This window comes from Hypanus sabinus, chromosome 29, assembly GCF_030144855.1.
Source record: "Hypanus sabinus isolate sHypSab1 chromosome 29, sHypSab1.hap1, whole genome shotgun sequence".
NCBI lineage: Eukaryota > Metazoa > Chordata > Chondrichthyes > Myliobatiformes > Dasyatidae > Hypanus > Hypanus sabinus.
Window position 1 is genome coordinate 41,225,668 of NC_082734.1, and position 23,074 is coordinate 41,248,741.

Genomic DNA, 23,074 nt, shown 5'->3' on the forward strand with positions numbered 1-23,074 from the left:
GTGGGCTATCTGATCCATCACGCATGTCTTGAAACTGGAGAGTGCTATCTTTTTAAACTCCAGCAAATCCATTCCTAACTGTAATCAGCTTTCATGCATGCCTCAGCATGGCTATTTATTTCAAAACCAATATTGCAGGTTGACTTCCTTTTTATAGTGCTGGCTACAAATGGTAGAGTAAATCTTGAGGTACCCATGTAGCTTGCTTGGTCATCTAGTATGAACCTTTAAACCCCACTCTCCCTGTCCTTCATTTGAGTTCAGAACCCATGTGTGCTGCTCATGTCCCATTCCATTGAGGTTGTCGGTTGCATGGAGTTATGGTCAGACAGCTACTCGTTTTGGAAGAAGCCAGCCAGTGACGGGTACATCAGATTGAAACATTGTGTGGGCATACATGTGCAGATTCACTTACACAATTTAGAATTGTTTTCCCCTCCCCTTAGCCTGTGGTTATGGTTCCCTTTAATTTAATGTAATGCTTATCTCATGCGTCAGTGTTCAGAATTGCTAGAACTCCCCTTTCCCCTAGCATTTTAATTCTTTCCTTCAGGTAGTGACCCCTATTAAAGTGTGGCAACGTAGCTCAAGTTAACTTCATATATGATAGTGTTTGTAGATGGGCTATTAATTTTGGGTTTATTTATGCATCACAATATGTCTATACAAAGCACTTTGGAATCTCCTGATATTATTAGCTCCTAAGCAGCCAATGCTAGCATTGTAGTTATGAATGCATGAGGATAGCAGCCAATTTGCATGTGACAGCTTCCTCAAACAGCAGTGTAATGAGAAGCTCAGGACTTGTTTTTGGGAACTTTGTCACACCTCAGCTAAAGAGTGTGCAGACACAAGATGTGATGGTTATTTGGTCTAATAGGAGCAAACAGGTGTCTAGAAATCCCTTGGATCCATCTTGCATTTAGGTTTTTCTTTTGGATGCTTGAGGGTGATAGATCCTGAACAAATCAGCCAGAACCTGAAACGTGGTAGACCAAGTGGGAGAGTTCAGACATGCATTTTGTGGCTTCTGCTTGGTATTGCACACAAAATGGTGGAGGAACCCAGTAGGCCAGGCAGCATTTATGGAGAGGAATAAATAGTTTAGAACCAAGAACCTTTATCAGGCCTGATGAAGGATCTCGGCCTGAAACATTGACTGTTTATTCCTCTCCATAAGTGCTGCCTGCCATGAGTTCCTCCAACATTGAGTATGCTGCTCAGCATCTGCTGAATCTTTTGTGTTCCTTACTTACTGCCCATTATGCTGCTGGCGTTTAGGGTAGCAATGAAGGTCCTCCATCTCCGGAGGTGTTCAGGGCTTCCTTCGTTATGCCAGTAGCTTCCTCTCAGTTTTCACTACCATTGGCCATGCGAGCCCAGGGTAGAGAGACTCAGTAATACCTTCAAACTCAGATGTAGAAGGATTCTTCATTGCTATTTCCGTAACAGATTTATTTAACCAGTATTTTGCATTGAATCTGGAAGACCGGTGGACCACTCTTAGTATGGCTTCTCTCCTTTGACCTGTTTGATAAGACTGACTCACCAAGACCAAAAGCATGACTCCAGCCAACATGGCTCTCTGGGCCATTGAAGCACGCAAGACTCCAAACCTTGAGAAGGTTGTGGTCATCTTGGAGGTCTTGTATTCCTATTTGGTATGTTACCTTGCTGGTGCCATGGACAAGGGCATACCAAATGACTACAGAACATACCAAAGAGCCTGAAGTTGTACAATAATACAGGTCAAAGGATGGGGGATATCCTGCAAGCAAATTTTGGGAATCTAGAAAAGATGTTAATCACAGCTTGAAGGTGTTCCTGGTGCCATGCATAAAGAAGTTCAGATATGGAATAGAGAAAATGAACATGTAGCTGGAGAGATGGTGTAAATGAGAGAGGGAGATTCTTGACAGGCCAGGGCAGGAAGGGATACAGGGAGAAGACAGGAGAGGAAATTTGGATCAGCTGTGATAAAATGGCAGAGCAGATTTGATGGGCCAAATGGCCCAATTTTGCTCCTATATCTTATGCTATTATGGTCGTATGGTATAGATTTCTTAAGATTTTGGGGGCTATTTTAGGGAGAATTGTCTATGTGCGCCTTGACAGGACTGTACTGATAATGTATTTTAATCTGAGTATAGTTTAGAATTTGGCAAGTCAGGCAGCCTCTATTGGAGGTGAATAAATATTTGACATTTTGGGCCAATATCCTTCATCAGAACTGGAAAAAATGGGGGAAGAAGCAGAATAAGAAAGGTGGGGGGAGATTGTGGAGTACAAGCTGGCAGATAGGTGAGACCAGGTGAATTGGAAGGTGGTGAATGATGGAGGGGACATGAATTGAGAAGCTGGGAGAGGATAGCTTGAAGAGGTAAAGGGCTGAAGTAGAAACAATCTGATTGGATATGACAGTGTATCCCAGGTGAATAGTCTCGGCCTGAAGCATCCTGTTCAATCCCTTCTATAGATGCTGCCGGACTTGCTGAGTTCTTCCAGAATTCTCGAGATTTCCAGCATTTGCAGAACCTCTTGTGTTTAGTATTAATAACTTGGAATGAACATATACGATATTGATTACAGGGCAATGAAACTGACTAGGGAGCAGGCTATTTTCAAACCTGGTATTGTGCATTGAGCCTCTTTGTAAAGGGGTTCCAAATGATCATAATATGATAAAATTTAGCAGTGTTTGCAAAGTGATGTGGTTCATGTAGAACCAGGGGGTTTCAATTTAATCAGAGAAAATTGTGAAGTTGTAATGCATTGATAAGTAGAGAAGCCTATGAGATCAAGGGTGGCTTGTTCCAAGCTGGTTTTTGTGAGTTCTGAAGTGGAAAATGAAGCCAATGTAGGATTAACAGATTTTCTCATAGATAGGGCAGTGAGGGTTGGGGCTAGATTTTGATAACTGGACTCCTGTCATAGTGTTCAGGAACATGTTTTAAATGGTAGAGTGTACAGTCAATGGCAGGCATTCACAAAGATAGGAAAAATGATGCACCTATGGATTACAGTTGAAATTAAAGATTGCAGTATATCTAAGGAAAGTATTTTAACAGTTGCCAAGAAAAGCAATAAGACAGAGAAGCAAGAGCATTCTAAAAATTCAGCAAAGGATAACTGTAAAGAGCAGTAGAATACAAGGGCAAACCCATGGAAAAACATTAAAGCAAATCGTAAGAGCTTCTGTAGCTGTGTCAGAAGAAGGCTAACAAGGGCAAATGTGGGTTCTTTACTGGCAAAGAAAATTTGTAGCAGAGCGCAATGAAAGAGAGGAACTAAGAATATTTTGTCTGTTTTCAAGGAAGAAGTCACAAAAAACCCTTGGAGATACTGGAGAAGCAAGGGCCCCATGCAGATGAAAACTAAACTAAACATTAGTGAAGAAGTAACAGGAGAAGTTAATGCACACAGAAACTGATAAATGCTGATGACAGTGATCTACTTTCCAGAGGATTGAGTCAGGTGGCTATGGGGAGAGAGAGTTCTCTGGTAATCATCTTCCAGAATTCTATATATTCTGGCACAGTTCCTCCAGGTTGAAGAGTAGCAGCTCCAAACCACAATATGAAAGAATGAAAAGAAAGAGAAAATAGGGAGCAACCAAATCTGTTAGAGGGAAAATGTTAGAATCTAATATAAAGGATATCATAAAAAGATAATAAGGAAGTAATCAGTAAGCATAGTTGACATGGAGCTATGAAAGAGAAATCAGGTTTGTCTAATCTGTTATCTGTTAAGAATGTATCCAATAGAGTAGGTTGGGGAGCAACTGGATGTTGTGTATTTGGGCTTAAGGAAAGCTTTTAATAAAATCCTGTATAGGTGATGGATGAATAAGATTAGTGCAAATAGAAATGGGAACAGCATTAGTATGTTTTGAGATTTAAGAAAAGAGTAAAGACAAGTGAGTACTTTTTAAGTTGGCAGGCTATGACTAATGAATACTGCAGGGACCCAAATATTGGCAACCTCTATCAGTGATTTGGCTAAGAGTGCCACTTTAATATTCCCAATTTTGTAATGGCATGAAATTAAGTGAGAATGTGAGTGATGAGGATGCAGAGGCTTCAAAAGACTGTGGACAGGCCAAATGAGTGGAGAACATGTGGCAGATGGAGTTTAAAATAGAAAATGTGGAGTTTCTATTGGTAGAAAAAAAACAGATGTTAGCTATTTAAATGATGAGATGTTGATATCCAAAAGGACTTGCATATCAGAATCAAGTTTAATGTCACTGAAGTATGTTATTTTGCTGCAGCAATACAAAATAAAAAAACCTATAAATTCCAATCAGAAATATATATATATATATAAAGAGAGAGAGAGAGAGAGAGAGATGCAAGACGAGAGCAGATAAGGTGATGTATTTGGGTTCATTGTTCATTCAGAAATTTGATAACGGTAGGGAAGAAGCTGTTCCTGAAACATCTTCGGGCTCCTGTGTGGTAGCAATGAGAAGAGGGCATGTCCTGGTGATGGGGTTACTTAATGACAAATGCTACTTTTTTGAGGCATCACGATTTGAAGATGTCCTCACTGCTGGGGAGGTTGGTACCCATGATAGAGCTGGCTGAATTTACAACTTCCTGCAGCTCTTTCCACATTGTGAATTGTGATGGAACCAGAGTGCTCTCCATGGTGTGTACATTTGTAGAATATGTACATGATCATACATCTGGAGAAATTTGTAAGTGTCTTTGGTGATATACCAAGTCTCTTCTTATAATAAGCTGCTGTCGCGCTTTCTTTATAATTGCATCAATTTGTTGGGCTCAGGATAGATTTTCAGAGATGTTGACACCCAGGAACTGCTCACCTTTTCCTCAATGAGGGCTGGTTGGTGTTTCCTCAACTTCCCCTTCCTGAAGTTCACATTCAATTCTTTGGGTTCACTAACTAGCTGTCTCATTCCTGTATGCCTCCTCCTCATTACACTTGTCCTTGCGCATGCCCCTTTTAAAAAATAAAGCACAAAATGCTGGAGGAACTGAGCAGGTCGGGCAGCACCTATGGCAAGGAATACAGATTTGATGCTTCGGGCTGAGAGCCTTCGTCAGGCTGGAGAGAAAGCGGGAGGAAGCTGGGGGAGGGGAAATATTACAAGCTGAGCAGCAGAGATCACAGAAGGGAAGCAGTAAGAGAGGATCTCACTGAACTGCCATCAAAAAGCAGACTTAAATTTCTTCAGGGTAAACATAACTCATAGACTTTGTAGTCCTGTCCTATAATCCATAGCTGTAAGAAATTGAAATGGCCCAGATGGTGGGTGATAGGTAGTATCATGAGGTTCTGCCAGTAATGGAGAGTAACTTGCTTGTGATGTTGGGCTGAGTCTATTATTCTTGTGTTTGTGGGCATTTGATATGACCAGTCACAGAACTTCCAACAGTAAATCTCTAGAACTTTGTTGGGGTGTTTTGTTAACCTCCTAACTACCTCATGAAATAAAGATGCCGGCACACTTTCCTTGTGATTACATCGATGTGCTGGGCTCAGAAGTGATTCATCCGATATGTTATCACCCAGAAATTTAAAGTTGCTGACCCTCTCCACTACTGATCCACTGATAGGGACTGGCAGATATTAGCTTTCCTGTTCCTTCCTAAAGTCAGCAGTCATTTATTTTACTGACATTGAGCAAGGCCTTGTTGTTGTGGTACCACTCAACTAGGTGTCCTGTTTCGCTTGTGTACTCTAACTTATCATCTGGAAACCACAGAGTTCTTACTGCCCTATTGTCTTGTTTATTATTTATTGTAATGCCTGCACTGTCTTGTGCACTTTATGCAGTCCTGGGTAGGTCTGTAGCCTAGTGTATCATGTAACACCATGGTCCTGAAAAAACGTTGTCTCATTTTTATTATGTACTGTACCAGCAGTTATGGTCGAAATGACAATAAAAGTGACTTGACTTATCATTACCTGTGATTTGTCCAACCACAGTGGTGTCTTTGGTGAATTTGTTCAGTCGGCTCTCCTTATCCATGGGGGATTGGTTCCGGGAACCCCCGTGGATACCAAAAAACACGGATGCTCAAGTCCCTTATTTAACCTGTCTCAGTGCGGTGGACTTCAGGATCCGGTGAAGCTCGGGATCCACTGCCTGCAGTGTTTCTGTTCCATTCACGGAAAGCGATCACAGTTGAAAATAAAGTGGAAATAATAAAGCGATCGGAAAGAGGTGAAACCCCATCAGTCATTGGAAAAGCTTTAGGCTACAGTCGGTCAACGATCAGAACAATTTTAAAGGATAAAGTGAGAATAATGGAGCATGTGAAAGGCCCTGCCCTGAGAAAAGCTACAGTTATTACTAAGCAATACAGAAGCTGAATTATTAAAATACATATGATTAAATGTTTTATATACATAGAAAGATAAACTATATACTGTACACTAAGACAAATGCTTGACTAACTGACGCTAAATAATACTGGATGTACCTGTTCCGACTTACTTATAATACCTAACACAAAGTAAATGCTATATAAATAGTTGTTATACTGTATTGTTTAGGGAATAATGACAAGAAAAAAAAGTCTGTACATGCTCAAACAACGAGTGCTGGAGAGAGAACTTTTGGATTTTCTGGATCCGCGGTTGGTTGAATCTGTGCTTGCAGAACCTGTGGATAAGGAAGGCTGACTGTATATGACATTGTAACATAGTGAACCTTTGGAACTCTGTATCTTGGAGCATTTGGAGGTTCTGTGGTCTTTAGATCAGAGATCAAAAGATTACTAGATGTTAAAAGAATCAGGAGATGGGGAAAGAAAGCATATTTTTGAAATAGAGATTGGGGATATTCTGGAATGGCAGAGCAGGCTTGAAGGCCAATGGCCCACCTCTGCTATTTTGTATGCTGTTATGTGTATCCATTCCTTGTTTAGGTAAGTGATGCATTCCAAGAAAAGATTGTGAACAAAATTTCATAAATCAAAAAGATTGTAAAATGCATTAGGGGAATTTTTATACAAGCACAGAGTAACATGCAGTTCATTGTAGCAAGAAATAGCTTCATAAATCAAAATTGCTTACTCATTCAGTTGACAGTATTATAGAAGATGCATAAATCAAATGCTGGTAATCTAAAACCGTGGTGTTGCATTATTGTATTGGGAGAATGCTAACTTTGGGGTCTTGTCTGATTTCTCGTTTTAAATTGAAATTTAATGACCTTTGCTCCCTCCCACCTAGTATTCCCATCTCCAAACAGGTGGTCTGATTCTTTTTTTGGATACAAAATGGTGATAAAGATTCTTTACCAGACTCAAAAACAGTTACTTTTCCCAAAAGGCAAGGCTGATCAACCCCTCCACATCCCCCACCACTACTACTTTATCATTTCCTGTCAGTCACCTTGTGTGCAAACACTTCTGTGCCTGGTGTCACTTTATGGACTTACAATCAATCTATGTATATAAGCTATCTCATGTGCAGGCGTCCCCCGCTTTACGAACGTTCACTTTACGCCGCTTCGCTTTTACAAAAGACCTACATTAGTAACCTGTTTTCACATTACAAAGAGAATTTTTGCCTTTACAAGAAATTTTCCCATATAAATTAATGGTTCTTCGCTTTACGCCGTTTCGGCTTAAGAAAGGTTTCTAGGAACGCTCTACCTTTGTAAAGGGGGGGGGGAGGAACACCTGTATTTATATTTATTGTGTTTTTAAAAAAAATATTATTTGTGTTTTTTTTGTGCTGCTTTGGATCTGGAGTAACAATTATTTCATTCTACTTTACACATTAAATATTAAGCAATCTTGAATGGCTATAAACTCACTTAGGATATTTGCGGTAATCTAAGTCAACTAATTGTCGGATTCAGAGTCAGGTTTAAAGTCACTGGCATATGTCATATGAAGATTTATCTGTATTAATTGCTTGTCGTGTCTTTGTATCTGGCATGCTGATGGTGTCTCCCTTGATAAAGTCATTATTCTTAAAAATCTATCTCACTCCCATCTGTGTACATATGATTCACTTTTTTAAATGATGAAATATTACTTCACTTTAACTTCAGATAGTGATTTCTGAGATTTTGTCTCATTAAGTTTACTTTTATTAAAATTTCAATCCCTATCGAATTATCCATTCCTTCCAAAGAACTGGTGCTCATGGATATTTCCATTGATACCAGCTGAGGTTCCTTACCCAAGTAGCTCTGTTAAACTGAGTTTAGATGATCCTTTTAAATCAAGATGATTAAGTAATCTTACATCGTCAGTAGGTACAAGCGCTTCTTCCCCTCCACTATCATATTTCTGAACAGACCGTGAACATTGCCTCACTTTTTGCACTACTTATTTTTTTCTATTTCTTATTTTAACCTTTTTATATACTGCACTGCAAGGTTACTTCACAACATATAGCACTGATATTAAATCTAATTCTGATATTTTTCCTATGCATATCTGCATGGCTAAGTTTGAGTCAACTAGAAAGCATCTCTATTTTGCAAGATCATACTTCTCTCCACCTTAGATAGCTAGTTGTTCCATATATAGCTGTAATCTATTTGAATATTCTTCCTGTAGTTGCTTCTTTTTACTTATTTTTGGGAATGGACGTTTTTGCAAAGTGTCTTTATCAGTACTTGAATGGGGTTACACCAGGCTTTGAGGTGCCACTGAGTGGTGATCAGATCTTGGGCTGCGTTAATGTATTTGTCTCCGTTATTTATTTCCCATCAGTTACTACTCTTGAGAAAACTTGAGCCACGCCCTGAACCCTTCTAGCATATGAAAGGTATGGTTTATGTAAAGTTCAAAGACTAAACACGAGTTCAAACAAAGTTCAAACACGAGGGGGTATTTCTTTACTCAGGGAGTGATAACTGTGTGGAATGAGCTTCCTGTAGAAGTAGTAGAGGCCAGTTCAGTTGTGTCATTTAAGGTAAAATTGGATAGGTATATGGATAGGAAAGGAGTGGAGGGTTATGGGCTGAGTGCGGGTAGGTGGGACTAGATGAGATTAAGGGTTCGGCACGGACTGGGAGGGCCAAGATGGCCTGTTTCCGTGCTGTGATGGTTATATGGTTAATCTATGACAATGACGGGATAGAAGTATTTTGATGTTAGAGTTAGAGATACAGCATAGTAACAGGCCCTTCTGGCCCAAAGGGATGCCTCTCAATTGCACCATGTGGCCAGTTAATCTACTATCCATACACCTTTGGAATATAGGAGAAAAGCAGAGTATCCAGAGGAAACCCACATGGTTAGGCGAAGAATGTACAGACTTCTTTCGGACAGCGGCAGGAGTTGATCCTGGGTCACTGGTGCTGTAATAACGTCACACTAACTGCTATGCTACCAACCTGCCCCTCCCAATACCCACAGCTTTGTCCATGTAGTATTGAGAGTTACATTAACAAGCTGTAGGATGGTGCTGTCAGCATTTTCTAATGTAAAATGTATATGTATTCCATCCATGATACATACACTTGCATTATGTTAAATGATCAGTTATCTGTACTTCTCTTTTCTTGGTGTTCTGCAGCTCATCATGTTTTGGAAGTTTGACCTTCACACAACGTCGCACATTGACACACTTTTAGAACGTGAGGATGTCACACTCTTTGAGCTTATGGATGAGGAGGACGTGCTCCAGGAATGCAAGGCCAATAACCGCAAACTGGTGGAGTTTCTCACACGACCGCACAACATGGAGGCACTTGTCACCTGCATTACAGTGGAACCGTCGGAGGATATGGACGAGAAAGTTCGATACAAGTAAGAGTTTGTTCTGCAGCGTTGTAGTTTAGATGTTTGGTGCTAATGAAATCTTTTTCAATGATTTCGTAACATTTCGTGGTTTATAAATAGTGTACTTTTTTTATTTAAACATGAGATTCTACAGATACTGGAAATCTAGAGAAACACACACAATGCTGGAAGAACTCAGTAGGTCGGGCAGCATCTTTAAAGAGGAATAAACAATCGGTATTTTGAGCAGATGGCCTTTTATTTTGTTAAATATCCTGAGATATTCAATGGTTTGGCATGGACTAGATGGGCCTGTTTCTGTGCAGCACTTTTCTTTGACTGATATAGAGAAGTGATGTTTTCATTAAGACATTGAAGTGACTTTTTATTTATTATTCTATAATTTGTAGGCTGAATGATTGTGGCGTCAGAGCTCAACTGCTCCTCTTCCAGTGACCATGCATGCACTTTTGAGATGTACTGATAATTAACATAACAAAGAATAGGTACTTGAATAAAATGTTCATTTTTTATCTCCTTGGAAGAGATCACAGTAGCATAGCAGTTAGCGTGATGCTATTACAGCTCAGGATATCACAGTTGGGAGTTCAATTCTGGCATCTTCTGTAAGGAACTGGTATGTCTTCTACATGGAATGTGTACATTTTCTCTGGGTAATCTGGTTTCCTCCCACATTCCAAAGTCATACTGGTTAGTAGGTTAATTGGTCATTATAAGTTGTCCCATGATTAGGTTAGGGTTAAGACTGGGGAGGGGGGGGTGATGCTGGTGTTGCTGGGCGGCATGTCTTGAAGGGCCAGAAGGACCTATTCTGTATGGTCTCACTAAATTTAAAAAAAACTCAAATATCTCTCTGAGGTAAGCTTTGTTGATACCATAGAGGAGGGATCAGATCTTGGGTTGCATTAGGGTATACTCAGTGGCCACTTTATTTGGTACATCTATACACCTCATTATCTAATCAACCAATCATATAGCAGCAACTCAGTGCATACAAGCATGCAGACATGGTCAAGAGCTTCAGTTGTTGACCAGACCAAACATCAGACCAAACATCAAATGTGATCTAAGTGACTTTGACTGTGAAATGATTGTTGGTGCTAGATGGGGTGGTTTGAGTATCTCAGAAACTGCTGATCTCCTGGGATTTTCATGCACAACTGTTTCAAGAGTTTACAAAGAATCGAGTGAAAAACCACACAAAAAAAAAGAAATCCAGTGAGTGGCAGTTCTGTGGGCAAAAACACTTTGCTGATGAGTAAGGTCAGAGGATATGGCCAGACTGGTTCAAGCCGACAGGAAGATGTCAGTATCTCAAGTAACCTTGAGTTACAACTGTATGTGTAGAAATGCATCTCTGAACACACAACGCATCAAAACTTGAGGTGGACAAGCTACGGCAGCAAAAGTGCAGGGACATAGTCAGTGACCACTTTATTAGGTATAGGAAGTATATAATAAAGTGGCCCCTGAGTGTATTTGTATCAGTTACACATTAGACAATCCTGACTACCAAAGTAAAGAGCACAATTATATTTCTTTCCGGTCTGGATGATAGATCTCCCACTTGAGCTGGGTGACAGGGTAGATTATGGAATTGTGGCTCTACAAGTCATATCTGCACATGAATCTGTATAAACATTTTAAGTGTAACCTCTTTGATTTCCATACAAGCTCCTTGAGTTATCTTGCTGCTTCTTTACCCATTATTCCTGACTTCAAACTTTCATTTTCATTTGTTAGAATGTCTTTTTATTTGATAACTTTCTTCTTACCCACTTTTATTAAAAAAAATCTCTTGGAACTTCCTGTTTGCTGGAGACCATTTATGGTTTCCCCTTAGCCTAGAATGTAGAATATTAAAACATAATATGGGCCCTTTGGCCCATGATGTTGGACAGACCTTTTAACCTCCTCTAAGATCAATCTACCCCTTCCCTACATTTTTCAATCATCCATGTGCCTATCTAAGAGTTCCTTAAATGCCCCTACCCACTACCCCGCAGAGCATTCCACACACCCACCACACTGTCATTCTCCCCCATACTCTCCTCTAATTACCTTAAAATGATGACCCACGTATTAGTCATTTCTGCCTGGTGAGAAAGTCTCTATCCACTTGAATAGTGGATATTTTGTTTTATTTCAAGCCACCTTGGGTTTCAAAAATCAAGAGACCTCGTCCACTTATGGATTGTGTATTTCCAACTGTTAGATCTTTATGATTAGCAGACCATGATTGAATGTTATTCGGTCTTAATACAGACATGGCATGGTGACTTGAAACCCAGTTGTAGTTAGGCTGAGATACAGTAATCTGTAAGAGCTTCATTCTTCAAGGGGGAAATATGATACTACATTTTATTGTGATAGTGAATTATTTCTTAAATGAACTTAAAAATATTCCAATATTTTTGGTTGGTACCAGTACCAGTAGGTGTCAGCAACTGTTTTGGAAGGGAATTCCAAAACCATATGTTCATCAGGATATTGTTGTCGATGAAATGGCTATGCAGCAAGGCATGGACAACAAACAGATGTAAGATAATAAGTCGTAGGTAAAATTTGTGTCCAAAGTGCAAGGCAGTGTTCACCTGCAGACCAAGAATGTTTGACCAAATACTCCTGACGCTTATTAGAATTACCACCACTAAGCTGTGCCTTAATAAAATCGCGGGGGTCACCACAGACATGGAACTCAACATAAATGCCATAGCTCTGAGAGCAGATCAGAGGCTGGATACTTTTTGATGCCCTCTACCATCCAAAGCCTTACCACTGTTTACAAGATGCCAGTCAGAAGCATGATTGTACACTCGTGATTGAGTACAGTTTCAGCAACTTTAAAGAAGCTTAATAGAATTTGGTGCAAAATGGCTCCCTTGACACCGCAGTCACCATCATTTGCTTCCTTCACTATTGCTGCAAAGTATGTGGTGCATGTACAGTACCATATTTAGGCTATTTCAACAACATCTATCATAACCTCAATCTACTGTGTATACTACCATATTTCAGCAAGGATCCACCACCTGAGCCCATCCCATCTTCCTGCATCTGACCTGTCACCCTCTCTTCTTGTTACTACCATTGGGTATTTTGATAATAAATGTACTTTGAATTTTCCACTGAGAAGATCTGGTGCATGGGTTTGCCCCTACCTGCAAGTTCTTCTCTAAGTTGCCCACATGCTGATGGATTGCTGTGCTGAAATCGTGGAACTCCCAAGCTAACAACGGTATGGGAGAACCTTCACTTATGACCCTTCTGAGGTGCAGTTAGCAACAGGCAGAAATACTGGCAGCAATAACAAAATGCTGAAAAACAAATATGGGGAGAAATGCCCAGCTTGATGATTTGGCTGAAATGTCTTTATAATTTGAGATCATCATTGGAATGTTGGTAAATTAGTTTATTATTGTCACAGGTACCGAGGTACAGTGAAAAATTAGCACCAGGGTATGGTACTGTCTGTCATTCATACTGATCTGTTTCATTAAGATGGTGCCCTGAGTTAGTAGAAGGGAAAACAACAACAGAAAGCAGAATGAAGGGTACAGTTGCAAAGTGCAGTGCAGACAGACAATAAAATGCAAGGTCATCACGATGTAGGTTGTGAGGTCAAGTTGTGTTAGGTGACCACTCAGTAGCCTTATAACAACAGGATAGGTGTTCTCCTAGTAGTATGTGCTTTCAAGCATTTGTATCGGGAGAGAGGAAGAAAAGAGAATGTCCAGGATGGGTAGGATCTTTGATTGTGTTCACTGTTTCATCAACAGTGCAAGGTAGCTGTCGTGGAAACAAAGATTTCCACTGGAGTACTAGATCTTGTTCTTTCTTGCATATAAGACATGGGTTGTGTTGGTTTATTATTGTCCCTTGAACAAAGATACAGTGAAAAGCTTGTTTTGTATACTGTTTATACAGATTGAATCATTGTGCAGTTCATTGAGCTGCAGTGTCTAGCAATAATACTGATTGAAGTGTAAAAGCTGCTGAAAAAGTGCAGTACAGGTAAATGATAAAGTGTAAGGTCATGCAACACACACAAAATGCTAGTGGAACACAGCAGGCCAGGCAGCATCTACTGGAAGAAGTACAGTCGACATTTTGGGTCGAGACCCTTCGTCAGGACTAACGGAAAAAGGATACTGAGAGATTTGGGGGGGGGGGTGGGAGATCCGACATGATAGGAGAAGTCAGGGGTGGGAGGATGAAGCTAAGAGCTGGGAAGTTGTTTGGCGAAAGGGATACAAGGCTGGAGAAGGGGGAGTATCATAGGACAGAAGGCCTTGGAAGAAAGAAAGGGGGAGGGGAGCACCAGAGGAAGATGGAGAACAGGCAAGGAGTTATTGTGAGGGAAAGAGAGAGAGAAAAAATTAGCGATGGGGTAAGAAGGGGGGGGGGAGGGACGTTAATGGAAGCTAGAGAAATCAATGTTCATGCCATCAGGTGGGAGGCTACCCAGACGGAATATAAGGTGTTGTTCCTCCAACCTGCGTGTGGCTTCATCTCAACAGTAGGGGAGGCGTAAGATCATAATGAGATTAATTATTAATTATTCTCTGAAATTTTAATCCTTTTTCTTGGTTATTGGCAAGTATGATTTCACTGTCAGTCATTTGTCAGCTCTTCCACATGAGAATGTAAATAATTAAACATCTGAGATGCTTGGTTCAGTATTTACATCACAGGTTAACCTGAGAATCAAAAACTGCAGATTCAGGAAATTTGAAACAACAACATGGAAGGTATTGAATCCTACAGCTATCTGTGCAAATAAAAAATAAGTTACAAGTTTTGGGACATGAGAATGTGTGGTCTTCAATCTGAAATGTTAACTATATTTTCCTTCCACAGATACTGCCAAACCTGCTGTCTCTTCCTAGTGTTCTGTTCAACCTGAGTCCAATCGTGGCTCATCTGATGCACCTATCATCAGTGACCTCCCACATTCCAGTGGTTAGGGTTAGTGAGTTGTGGGTATTGCCCAGCACTGTTTGCGTTGATTTCATTTAACACAAATGACTCATTTCACTATATTTCAATGTACACATGACAACTGAAGCTAATCTCTCTCTTGAAACTGGAAGTCAAGAAAAAACTCATGCAGCCACAGGGAGAAGGTACAGACCAAGCACTGAGAGCATCAGAGGCCAGAACTGGATCTGAATTGTTGGAGCGGGAAGGCAGTAGCTCTGTTTACTGCACCACTGTATTTCTGCCACAGATCTAGTTCCTCTCTGTAGCAACTGCAGCAGATTGCAATAAACATTTGTCATCTTGTATTCTTCCCCAAAATGAGTTTCTAACCCTCTAACATAATTGTTAAAAGTCCACAGCTGATTTCTGGCTTTCATAAAGTGACCAGGTCACATTTACATTGTTACCTGTGTGTCTGTGCACCCTTCATTTTAGTCACACGTATTATTAGCTCTTCTCCACTAACACAGTCCTCCATGTCATCAGGTGCCTTGCCTTGTCTTGCCTTCTGGTATTAATGAAATATTGGGAAAGCATTTTTTTCTCCTTACTGCAAACTCTTCACTTGTGCCATCAAGCTATCGTAATTATCCCAAACTACAACATTTATAGTTTTATATTCTTCTCCAAGCTAAGCTTCTAATCAGCATTGTCATTGTCATTATCAGAAACAGATGTTCCTTTCAGCTTTTGTAGTCAGCTCACATTTTACTGAAACCCTTTAACCACATCTTCTTCAATTTAAACCTTGATCCCCTTTTGGCCCAATGAAATGTACTCAGTGGCCATTTTATTAGGTACCTCCTGCACTTAATAAAGTGGCCACTGATTGTATGTTTGTGGTCTTCTGGTGCTGTAGCCCATCTTCTTCAAGGTTCAATGTGTTGTGTGTTCAGTGATGCTTTTCCGCACACCGCTGTTGTAACGCGTGGCTATTTGAGTTACTGTTGCCTTCCTATCAGCTTGAACCAGTTTGGCCATTTTCCTCTGACTTCCCTCATTAACCAGGCTTTTTTCCCCACAGAACAGCCGTTCACTAGATGTTTTTTTTTGTTTTTCACACCATTCTCTGTAATCTTTGGAGACTGATGCGTGTGAAAATCCCAGGAGATCAGCGGTTTCTGAGACACTCGGTCTACTCTGGCGCCAACAATCACTCCATGTTCCCCATTCTGATGTTTAGTCTGAAGAACAACTAATCCTCTTGAGCATGTCTGTATGTTTTTATGTATTGAGTTGCTACCACATGATTAGGTATTTGCGCTAATGAGCAAGTGTTCAGGTATACCTAATAAAGTGACCACTGAGTGCATGCTGAGCACACGTGTCTATCTACACTAATTCTATGTGTGCATCAATTCCACTTTCCTCTAACTTTGGCTTGTTGTGTATCTGTCCAGTGGCCTCTTAAATGTTACTACTGTTCTTGCCTCTGACACCCCCCTGCCAGCTAATTCCAGATATTAACTAGTCTGTGCAAAATGTTTACCCCTCAGATTTTCTTTGAACCTCCTCGCCCTTCTCCATGGACAGTGTAGTCTCGGCTTGAAACATCGACTGTTTATTCCTCTCCAAGGATACTGTTTGACCTGAGTTCCTCTAGTATTTTGTGTGTGTTGCTTTGGATTTCTAGCACTTGCAGACGTTCTCGTTTTTATGATAATCATGTCTTGGCCTCCTTTGCTTGATGGAAAACAAACCAAGCCTTTCCAGTCTCTCCTTATAGATCAAACACATAGTTTCAGTGTTTTCCTGGCCTTTCTCCCATCTGTAGAAGATGAGGTGTGACTTTCTGTTTCCTATCTCCTTTCTAGTTAAGGCACTATACCCAACTTTAGAATTTGTCTGTGATAAACTAATCAAAATAGGGTGGTAGTTAAGTTGTTGACAGTTAGGAGAGCCAGAAGTGGCCTCGAGGACAGGATTAAGGAAAACCCCAAGGCATTCTACAAGTATGTGAAGAGCAAAGGATAAGATGTGAAAGAATAGGGACCAATCAAGTGTGACAGTGGAGAAGTGTGTATGGAGCTAGAGGAGATAGCAGAGATACTTAATGAATACTTTGCTTCAGTATTCACTATGGAAAAGGATCTTGACAATTGTAGGGTTGACTTACAGTGGACTATAAAGCTTGAGAATGTAGATATTAAAGAAGAGGATGTGCTGGAGCTTTTGGAAAGCATCAAGTTGGATGAGATGTACCCCAGGCTACTGTGGGAAGTGAGGGAGGAGATTGCTGAGTGTCTGACAATGATCTTTGCATCATCAATGGGGACAGGAGAGGTTCTGGAGGAATGGAGGGTTCAGAATTTTGTTCCTTATTCAAGAAAGGGAGTAGGGATAGCCCAGGAAATTATAGACCAGTGAGTCTTACTTCAGTGGTTGGTTAGTTGATGGTGAAGATCCTGACAGGCAGGATTTATGAACATTTGGAGAGGCATAATAGGATTAGGAATAATCAGCATGGCTTTGTGAAAGGCAGGTCGTGCCTTACGAGCCTGATTGAATTTTTTGAGGATGTGACTGAACACATTGATGAAGGTATAGGTGGATTTCAGCAAGGCATTTGATAAGGTACCCCATGCAAGGCTTATTGAGAAAGTAAGGAGGCATGGGATCCAAGAGGACATTGCTTTGTGGATCCAGAAGTGGCTTGCCCACAGAAGGCAAAGAGTGGTTGTAGATGGGTCATATTCTGCATGGAGGCCGGTGACCAGTGGTGTGTCTCAGGGATCTGTTCTGGGACCCCTACTCTTTGTGATTTTTATAAATGACCTGGATGAAGAAGTGGAGGGATGGGTTAGTAAATTTGCTGATGACACAAAGGTTGGGGGTGTTGTGGATAGTGTGGAGGGCTGTCAAAGGTTACAGCGGGACATTGATAGGATGCAAGACTGGGCTGAGAAGTGGCAGATGGAGTTCAACCCAGATAAGTGTGAAGTGGTTCACTTTGGTAGGTCAAATATGATGGCAGAATATAGTATTAATGGTAAGACTCTTGGCAGTGTGGAGGGTCAGAGGGATCTTGGGCTCAGAGTCCATAGGACACTCAAAACTGCTGCGCAGGTTGACTCTGTGGTTAAGAAGGCGTATGGTGTATTGGCCTTCATCAATCGTGGAATTGAGTTTAGGAGCCGAGAGGTAATGTTACAGCTATATAGGACCATGGTAAGACCCCATGCTCAGTTCTGGTCACCTCACTATAGGAAGGATGTGGAAACCATAGAAAGGATGCAGAGGAGATTTACAAGGATGTTGCCTGGATTGGGGAGCGTGCCTTATGAGAATAGGTTGAGTGAACTTGGCCTTTTCTCCTTGGAGTGATGGAAGATGAGAGGTGACCTGACAGGTGTGTAAGATGATGAGAGGCATTGATCGTGTGGATAGTCAGAGGCTTTTCCCCAGGGCTGAAATGTCTAGCATGAGAGTTTTAAGGTGCTTGGAAGTAGGTACAGAGGAGATGTCACGGGTAAGTTTTTTTTACACAGAGTGGTGAGTGCGTGGAATATGCTGCTGGCAATTGTGGTGGAGGCAGATACAATAGGGTCTTTTAAGAGTCTCCTGGATAGGTACATGGAGCTTAGAAAAATAGAGGGCTATGGGTAATTTCTAAGGTAAGGACATGTTCAGCACAGCTTTGAGGGCTGAAGGGCCTGTATTGTGCTGTAGGTTTTCTATGTTTTTATTTCTAATTACGGCTTATATGACTTGGTATTGGACATAATAGATTTGGTTATGGACAGTTTCAATAATGTTTAGACTATTGGAGCAGAATTAGTCCATTTGGCCCATCGAGCCTCCTCTGCCATTCTATCATTCTCATTTTATTATTCCTCTCAAGTTCAAGTTTAATTGTTATTCAACCATACATGAATACCCTCCTTATCCGCAAGTTCCGCATGCACGAAGTCAACCAACCGCAAGTCAAGAAAACCCAGAAGTGCTCTTCCAGCACTTGTTGTTCGAGCACGTACAGACTTTTTTCTTGTCATTATTCCCTAAACAATGCAGTATAACAACTACATACATAGCATTTACATTTTATTAGATATTATAAGTAATGTGGAGATTATTTAAAGTATACGGGAGGATGTGCATAGGTTATTGTGGATCGGGATCGAAAAAAATCAGAAGTCTTTTACCAAGTAAGTCAGAACAGCTTCGTCCAGTATTATTTAGCGTCAGTCAAATGTTTGTCTTAGAAAATAGTATATATTTTACCTTTCTATGCATATAAAACACTTAAGAAACGTATGTATTTCAATGATTAAACCGCTACATTGCTTAGTAATAATTGTAGCTTTAATCGGGGCAGGGCCTCTCTCACTTTATCCTTTAAAATTGTTCCGATCATTGACCGACTATAGCCTAACACTTTTCCAATGACCGATGGCATTTCACCTCTTTCCGATCGCTTTATTATTTTCACTTTATTTTCAATCGTGATTGTGATTATTTTTGTGAACTGAAACACTGATGATTCAGAGCTCCGCTGGGTCCTCAAGACCACTGCACGGAAACAGGTTAAATGAGGGACTTGAGCATCCGTGTTTTTTGGTATCCGCGAGGGGTCCCGGAACCAATCCCTTGCGGATAAGGAGGGCCGACTGTACAGCCAAACAAAGCAGCATTCCTACAGGGCCAAAGTACAAAACACAGTACGAACAGTCACACAGCTCAAAGCACCTATAAGATAGCAAGTACATATAGGTTATCAGCAAACTACAGTAACACAAAAAAATATAGTCCAAGACCCTGGCTCCGTGAATGTTGAAGAAGTCTGTAGTCGAACCCAATACAACTTGTCTTTTGCTGAACGAACACTGGCCGTTCTGCCTTCTCCCCATAAATCCTTGACTAATCAAGAGCCCATCAACTACAGCTTTAAATATACCCAATGACTTGGCCTTCACAGCCATCTATGACAATGATTTCCATAGATTCACCAACTTCTGGCTAAAGAAATTGCTTCTCATCTTGTTCTAAATGGACACCCCTCTATTCTGAGGCTGTGTCGTCTATAGAACCATAGAACATTACAGCACAGAAACAGGCCTTTTGGCCCTTCTTGGCTGTGCTGAACCATTTTTCTGCCTAGTCCCACTGACCTGCACCTGGACCATATTCCTCCATACACCTCTCATCCACGTACCTGTCCCAAGTTTTTCTTCAATGTTAGAAGTGAGCCCGCATTTACCACTTCCTGGCAGCTCATTCCACACTCCCACCACTCTCTGTGTGAAGAAGCCCCCCAATGTTCCCTTTAAACTTTTCCCCCTTCACCCTTAATCCTTGCCCTCTGGTTTTTTTCTCCCCTAGCCTCAGTGGAAAAAGCCTGCTTGCATTCACTCTATCTAAACCCATCATAATTTTATATACCTCTATCAAATCTCCCCTCATTCTTCTATGCTCCAGGGAATAAAGCCCTAACCTATTCAACCTTTCTCTGTAACTCAGTTTCTCAAGTCCCGGCAACAGCCTTGTAAACCTTCTCTGCACTCTTTCAACCTTATTAATATCCTTCCTGTAATTTGCACACAATACTCCAAATTCGGCCTTACCAATGCCTTACACAACCTCACCATAACATTCCAACTCTTATACTCAATACTTTGATTTATAAAGGCCAATGTACCAAAAGCTCTCTTTACGACCCTATCCACTTGTGATGCCACTTTTAGGGAATTTTCTTTCTGTATTCCTAGATCCTTCTGTTCTACTGCACTCCTCAGTGTCCTACCATTTACCTTGTATGTTCTACCTTGGTTTGACCTTCCAAAGTGCAATACCTCACACTAGTCCGCATTAAACTCCACCTGCCATTTTTCAGCCCATTTTTCCAGCTGGTCCAAATCCCTTTTCAAGCTTTGAAAACCTTCCTCACTGTCCACTACATCTCCAATCTTTGTATTATCAGCAAATTTGCTAATCCAATTTACCACATTATCATCCAGATCATTGATATAGATGACAAATAACAATGGACCCAGTACTGATCCCTGTGGCACACCACTAGTCACAGGCCTCCACTCAGAGAAGCAATCCTCCACTACCACTCTCTGACTTCTCCCATTGAGCCAATATCTAATCCAATTTACTACTTCACCTAGCGACTGAATCTTCCTAACCAACCTCCCATGCGGGAACTTGTCAAAGGCCTTACTGAAGTCCATGTAGACAACATCCACTGCCTTTCCTTCATCCACTTTCCTGGTAAACTCTTCGAAAAACTCTAAACATGACCTACCACGCCCAAAGCAGTGTTGACTCTCCCTAGTAAGTCCCTGTCTATCTAAATACCTGTAGATCCTATCTTTTAGTACTCCTTCCAATAATTTACCTGCTACCGATGTCAAACTTACTGGCCTATAATTTTCCGGATTACTTTTAGGGCCTTTTTTTAAACAGCGGAACAACATGAGCTATCCTCCAATTCTCCGGCACCTCACCCATAGATACTGACATTTTAAATATATCTGCCAGGGCCTCTGCAATTTCAGCACTGGTCTCCTTCAAGGTCCGAGGGAATACCCTGTCAGGTCCTGGGGATTTATCTACTCTGGCTTGCCTCAAGGTAGAAAACATAGGAAACATTATCTCCATGTCCACTTTATCCAGGCCTTTCAATATTTGGTAGGTTTACTTTGTTGTCTCTTTACTTCCCAGTGATTCTCTTCCCATCATCTCCTCATTTTCTATCACTTACAGCCTGAAGCAACCAAAGTGATTACTTTTAATTCAGTTGTGAAATATGGTATAAATACGACTTTTGTTCCTTGGTTTCCCACTCATATAGTTTCTAATCAAAAACCGTATCTATTGAATCCTTCATTTATTCCCTTGTTGGACATGATCAAATCCACTAAACTGAATTTTATTTTGTACATCTAATGAACAAATATTGTGTGCTCCAATCTGCAACATTTTTTATTTCTGCCTCCTCTTTTCCAGCCCCGAACTGTGTTCCCATTATTCTGTGTAGACATTTGGGAATACCTGCTACTTCCTCTCCTGTCATTAGTGACTGGGTACCTCAGTCTCAGGCTGAATATAACTGGCATATGTCGAGAAATTTGTTGTTTTGTTGCAGCAGTACATAGTTTAAAAAAAACTTATATGGGTAGTATATATTAAAATTAAATTATTAATGCAAAAGGAGAAGGGAAAAATACTGGGGTTCATTGTCCATTTAGAATCTGATAGTGAGAAGGGAGAAGCTGTTCCTGAAACTTTTGATTGTGTGTCTTCAGGCTCCTCTGCCACCTCCTTGATGGTAGCAAAGAGAAGCGATTAGAGCATACAATGTTTGTTCATTAGACATACAAAATAGAACAGAATGATTCAGTTTAGTGTGCTTGTTTATGTCCAACCAGAGAATAAATACAAAATCCAATAAGTATCACAGTTTTTGACTAGAAACATTCAATGGGACACTCAAGTCCCTGGGTGATTGGGGACCTTAATGATGGGTGGCACCTTGAGCCATCATGTTTTGAAGGTGTCCTGGATGCTGGGGAGGCTGGCTGTTTACAACTTTCTGCAGCTTTTTCCAATCCTGTGGAGTGCCCGCCTCCATACCAGACAGTGATATAGCCAGTTAGAATGCTCTCCACGATACCATATAACCATATAACAATTACAGCACAGAAACAGTCCATCTCGGCCCTTCTAGTCCGTGCCGAACGCTTACTCTCACCTAATCCCACTGACCCGCACTCAGCCCATAACCCTCCATTCCTTTCCTGTCCATATACCTATCCAATTTTGCTTAAATGACAATACCAAACTTGCCTCTACTACTTCTACTGGAAGCTCGTTCCACACAGCTACCACTCTCTGAGTAAAGAAATTCTCCCTCATGTTACCCTTAAACTTTTGCCCCCAGTTCTCAACTCATGTCCTCTTGTTTGAATCTCCCCTACTCTCAATGGAAAAAGCCTGTCCACGTCAACTCTATCTATCCCCCTCATAATTATAAATACCTCTATCAAGTCCCCCCTCAACCTTCTACGCTGCAAAGAATAAAGACCTAACTTGTTCAATCTTTCCCTGTAACAGGTGCTGAAACCCAGGTAACATTCTAGTGAACCTTCTCTGTACTCTCTCTATTTTGTTGACATCTTTCCTATAATATACACCTATAGAAATTTGTGAGTGCCTTTGGTGACATACCAATTTTCCTCAAACTTCTAATGGAATATAGTTGCTTTCATGGCGCTTTTGCAATTGCAACAATATGTTGGGCAGAGGATAGTTCATCAGAGATGTTGACATCCAGGAACTTGAAACTGTTCACCCTTTCCACTTCTGGATCTTTGATGAAGACTGGTGTGTTTTCCCTTGCCTTAACC

The 23,074-nt window shown here is 40.9% G+C and overlaps 1 protein-coding gene across 2 annotated transcripts in view; it reads left to right on the top strand.

Annotated features, from left to right (window-relative positions):
* Window positions 1-23,074, top strand: part of LOC132383261 (serine/threonine-protein phosphatase 6 regulatory subunit 3-like) — a 212,668-nt gene that overhangs the window by 41,324 nt on the left and 148,270 nt on the right. For both annotated transcript variants that reach the window (XM_059954219.1, XM_059954220.1), the window contains exon 2: window positions 9,514-9,746. In XM_059954219.1, the coding sequence (XP_059810202.1) occupies window positions 9,520-9,746 (227 nt within the window). In that variant the 5' untranslated portion in view covers window positions 9,514-9,519. The remainder of the gene's footprint in view (window positions 1-9,513; window positions 9,747-23,074) is intronic.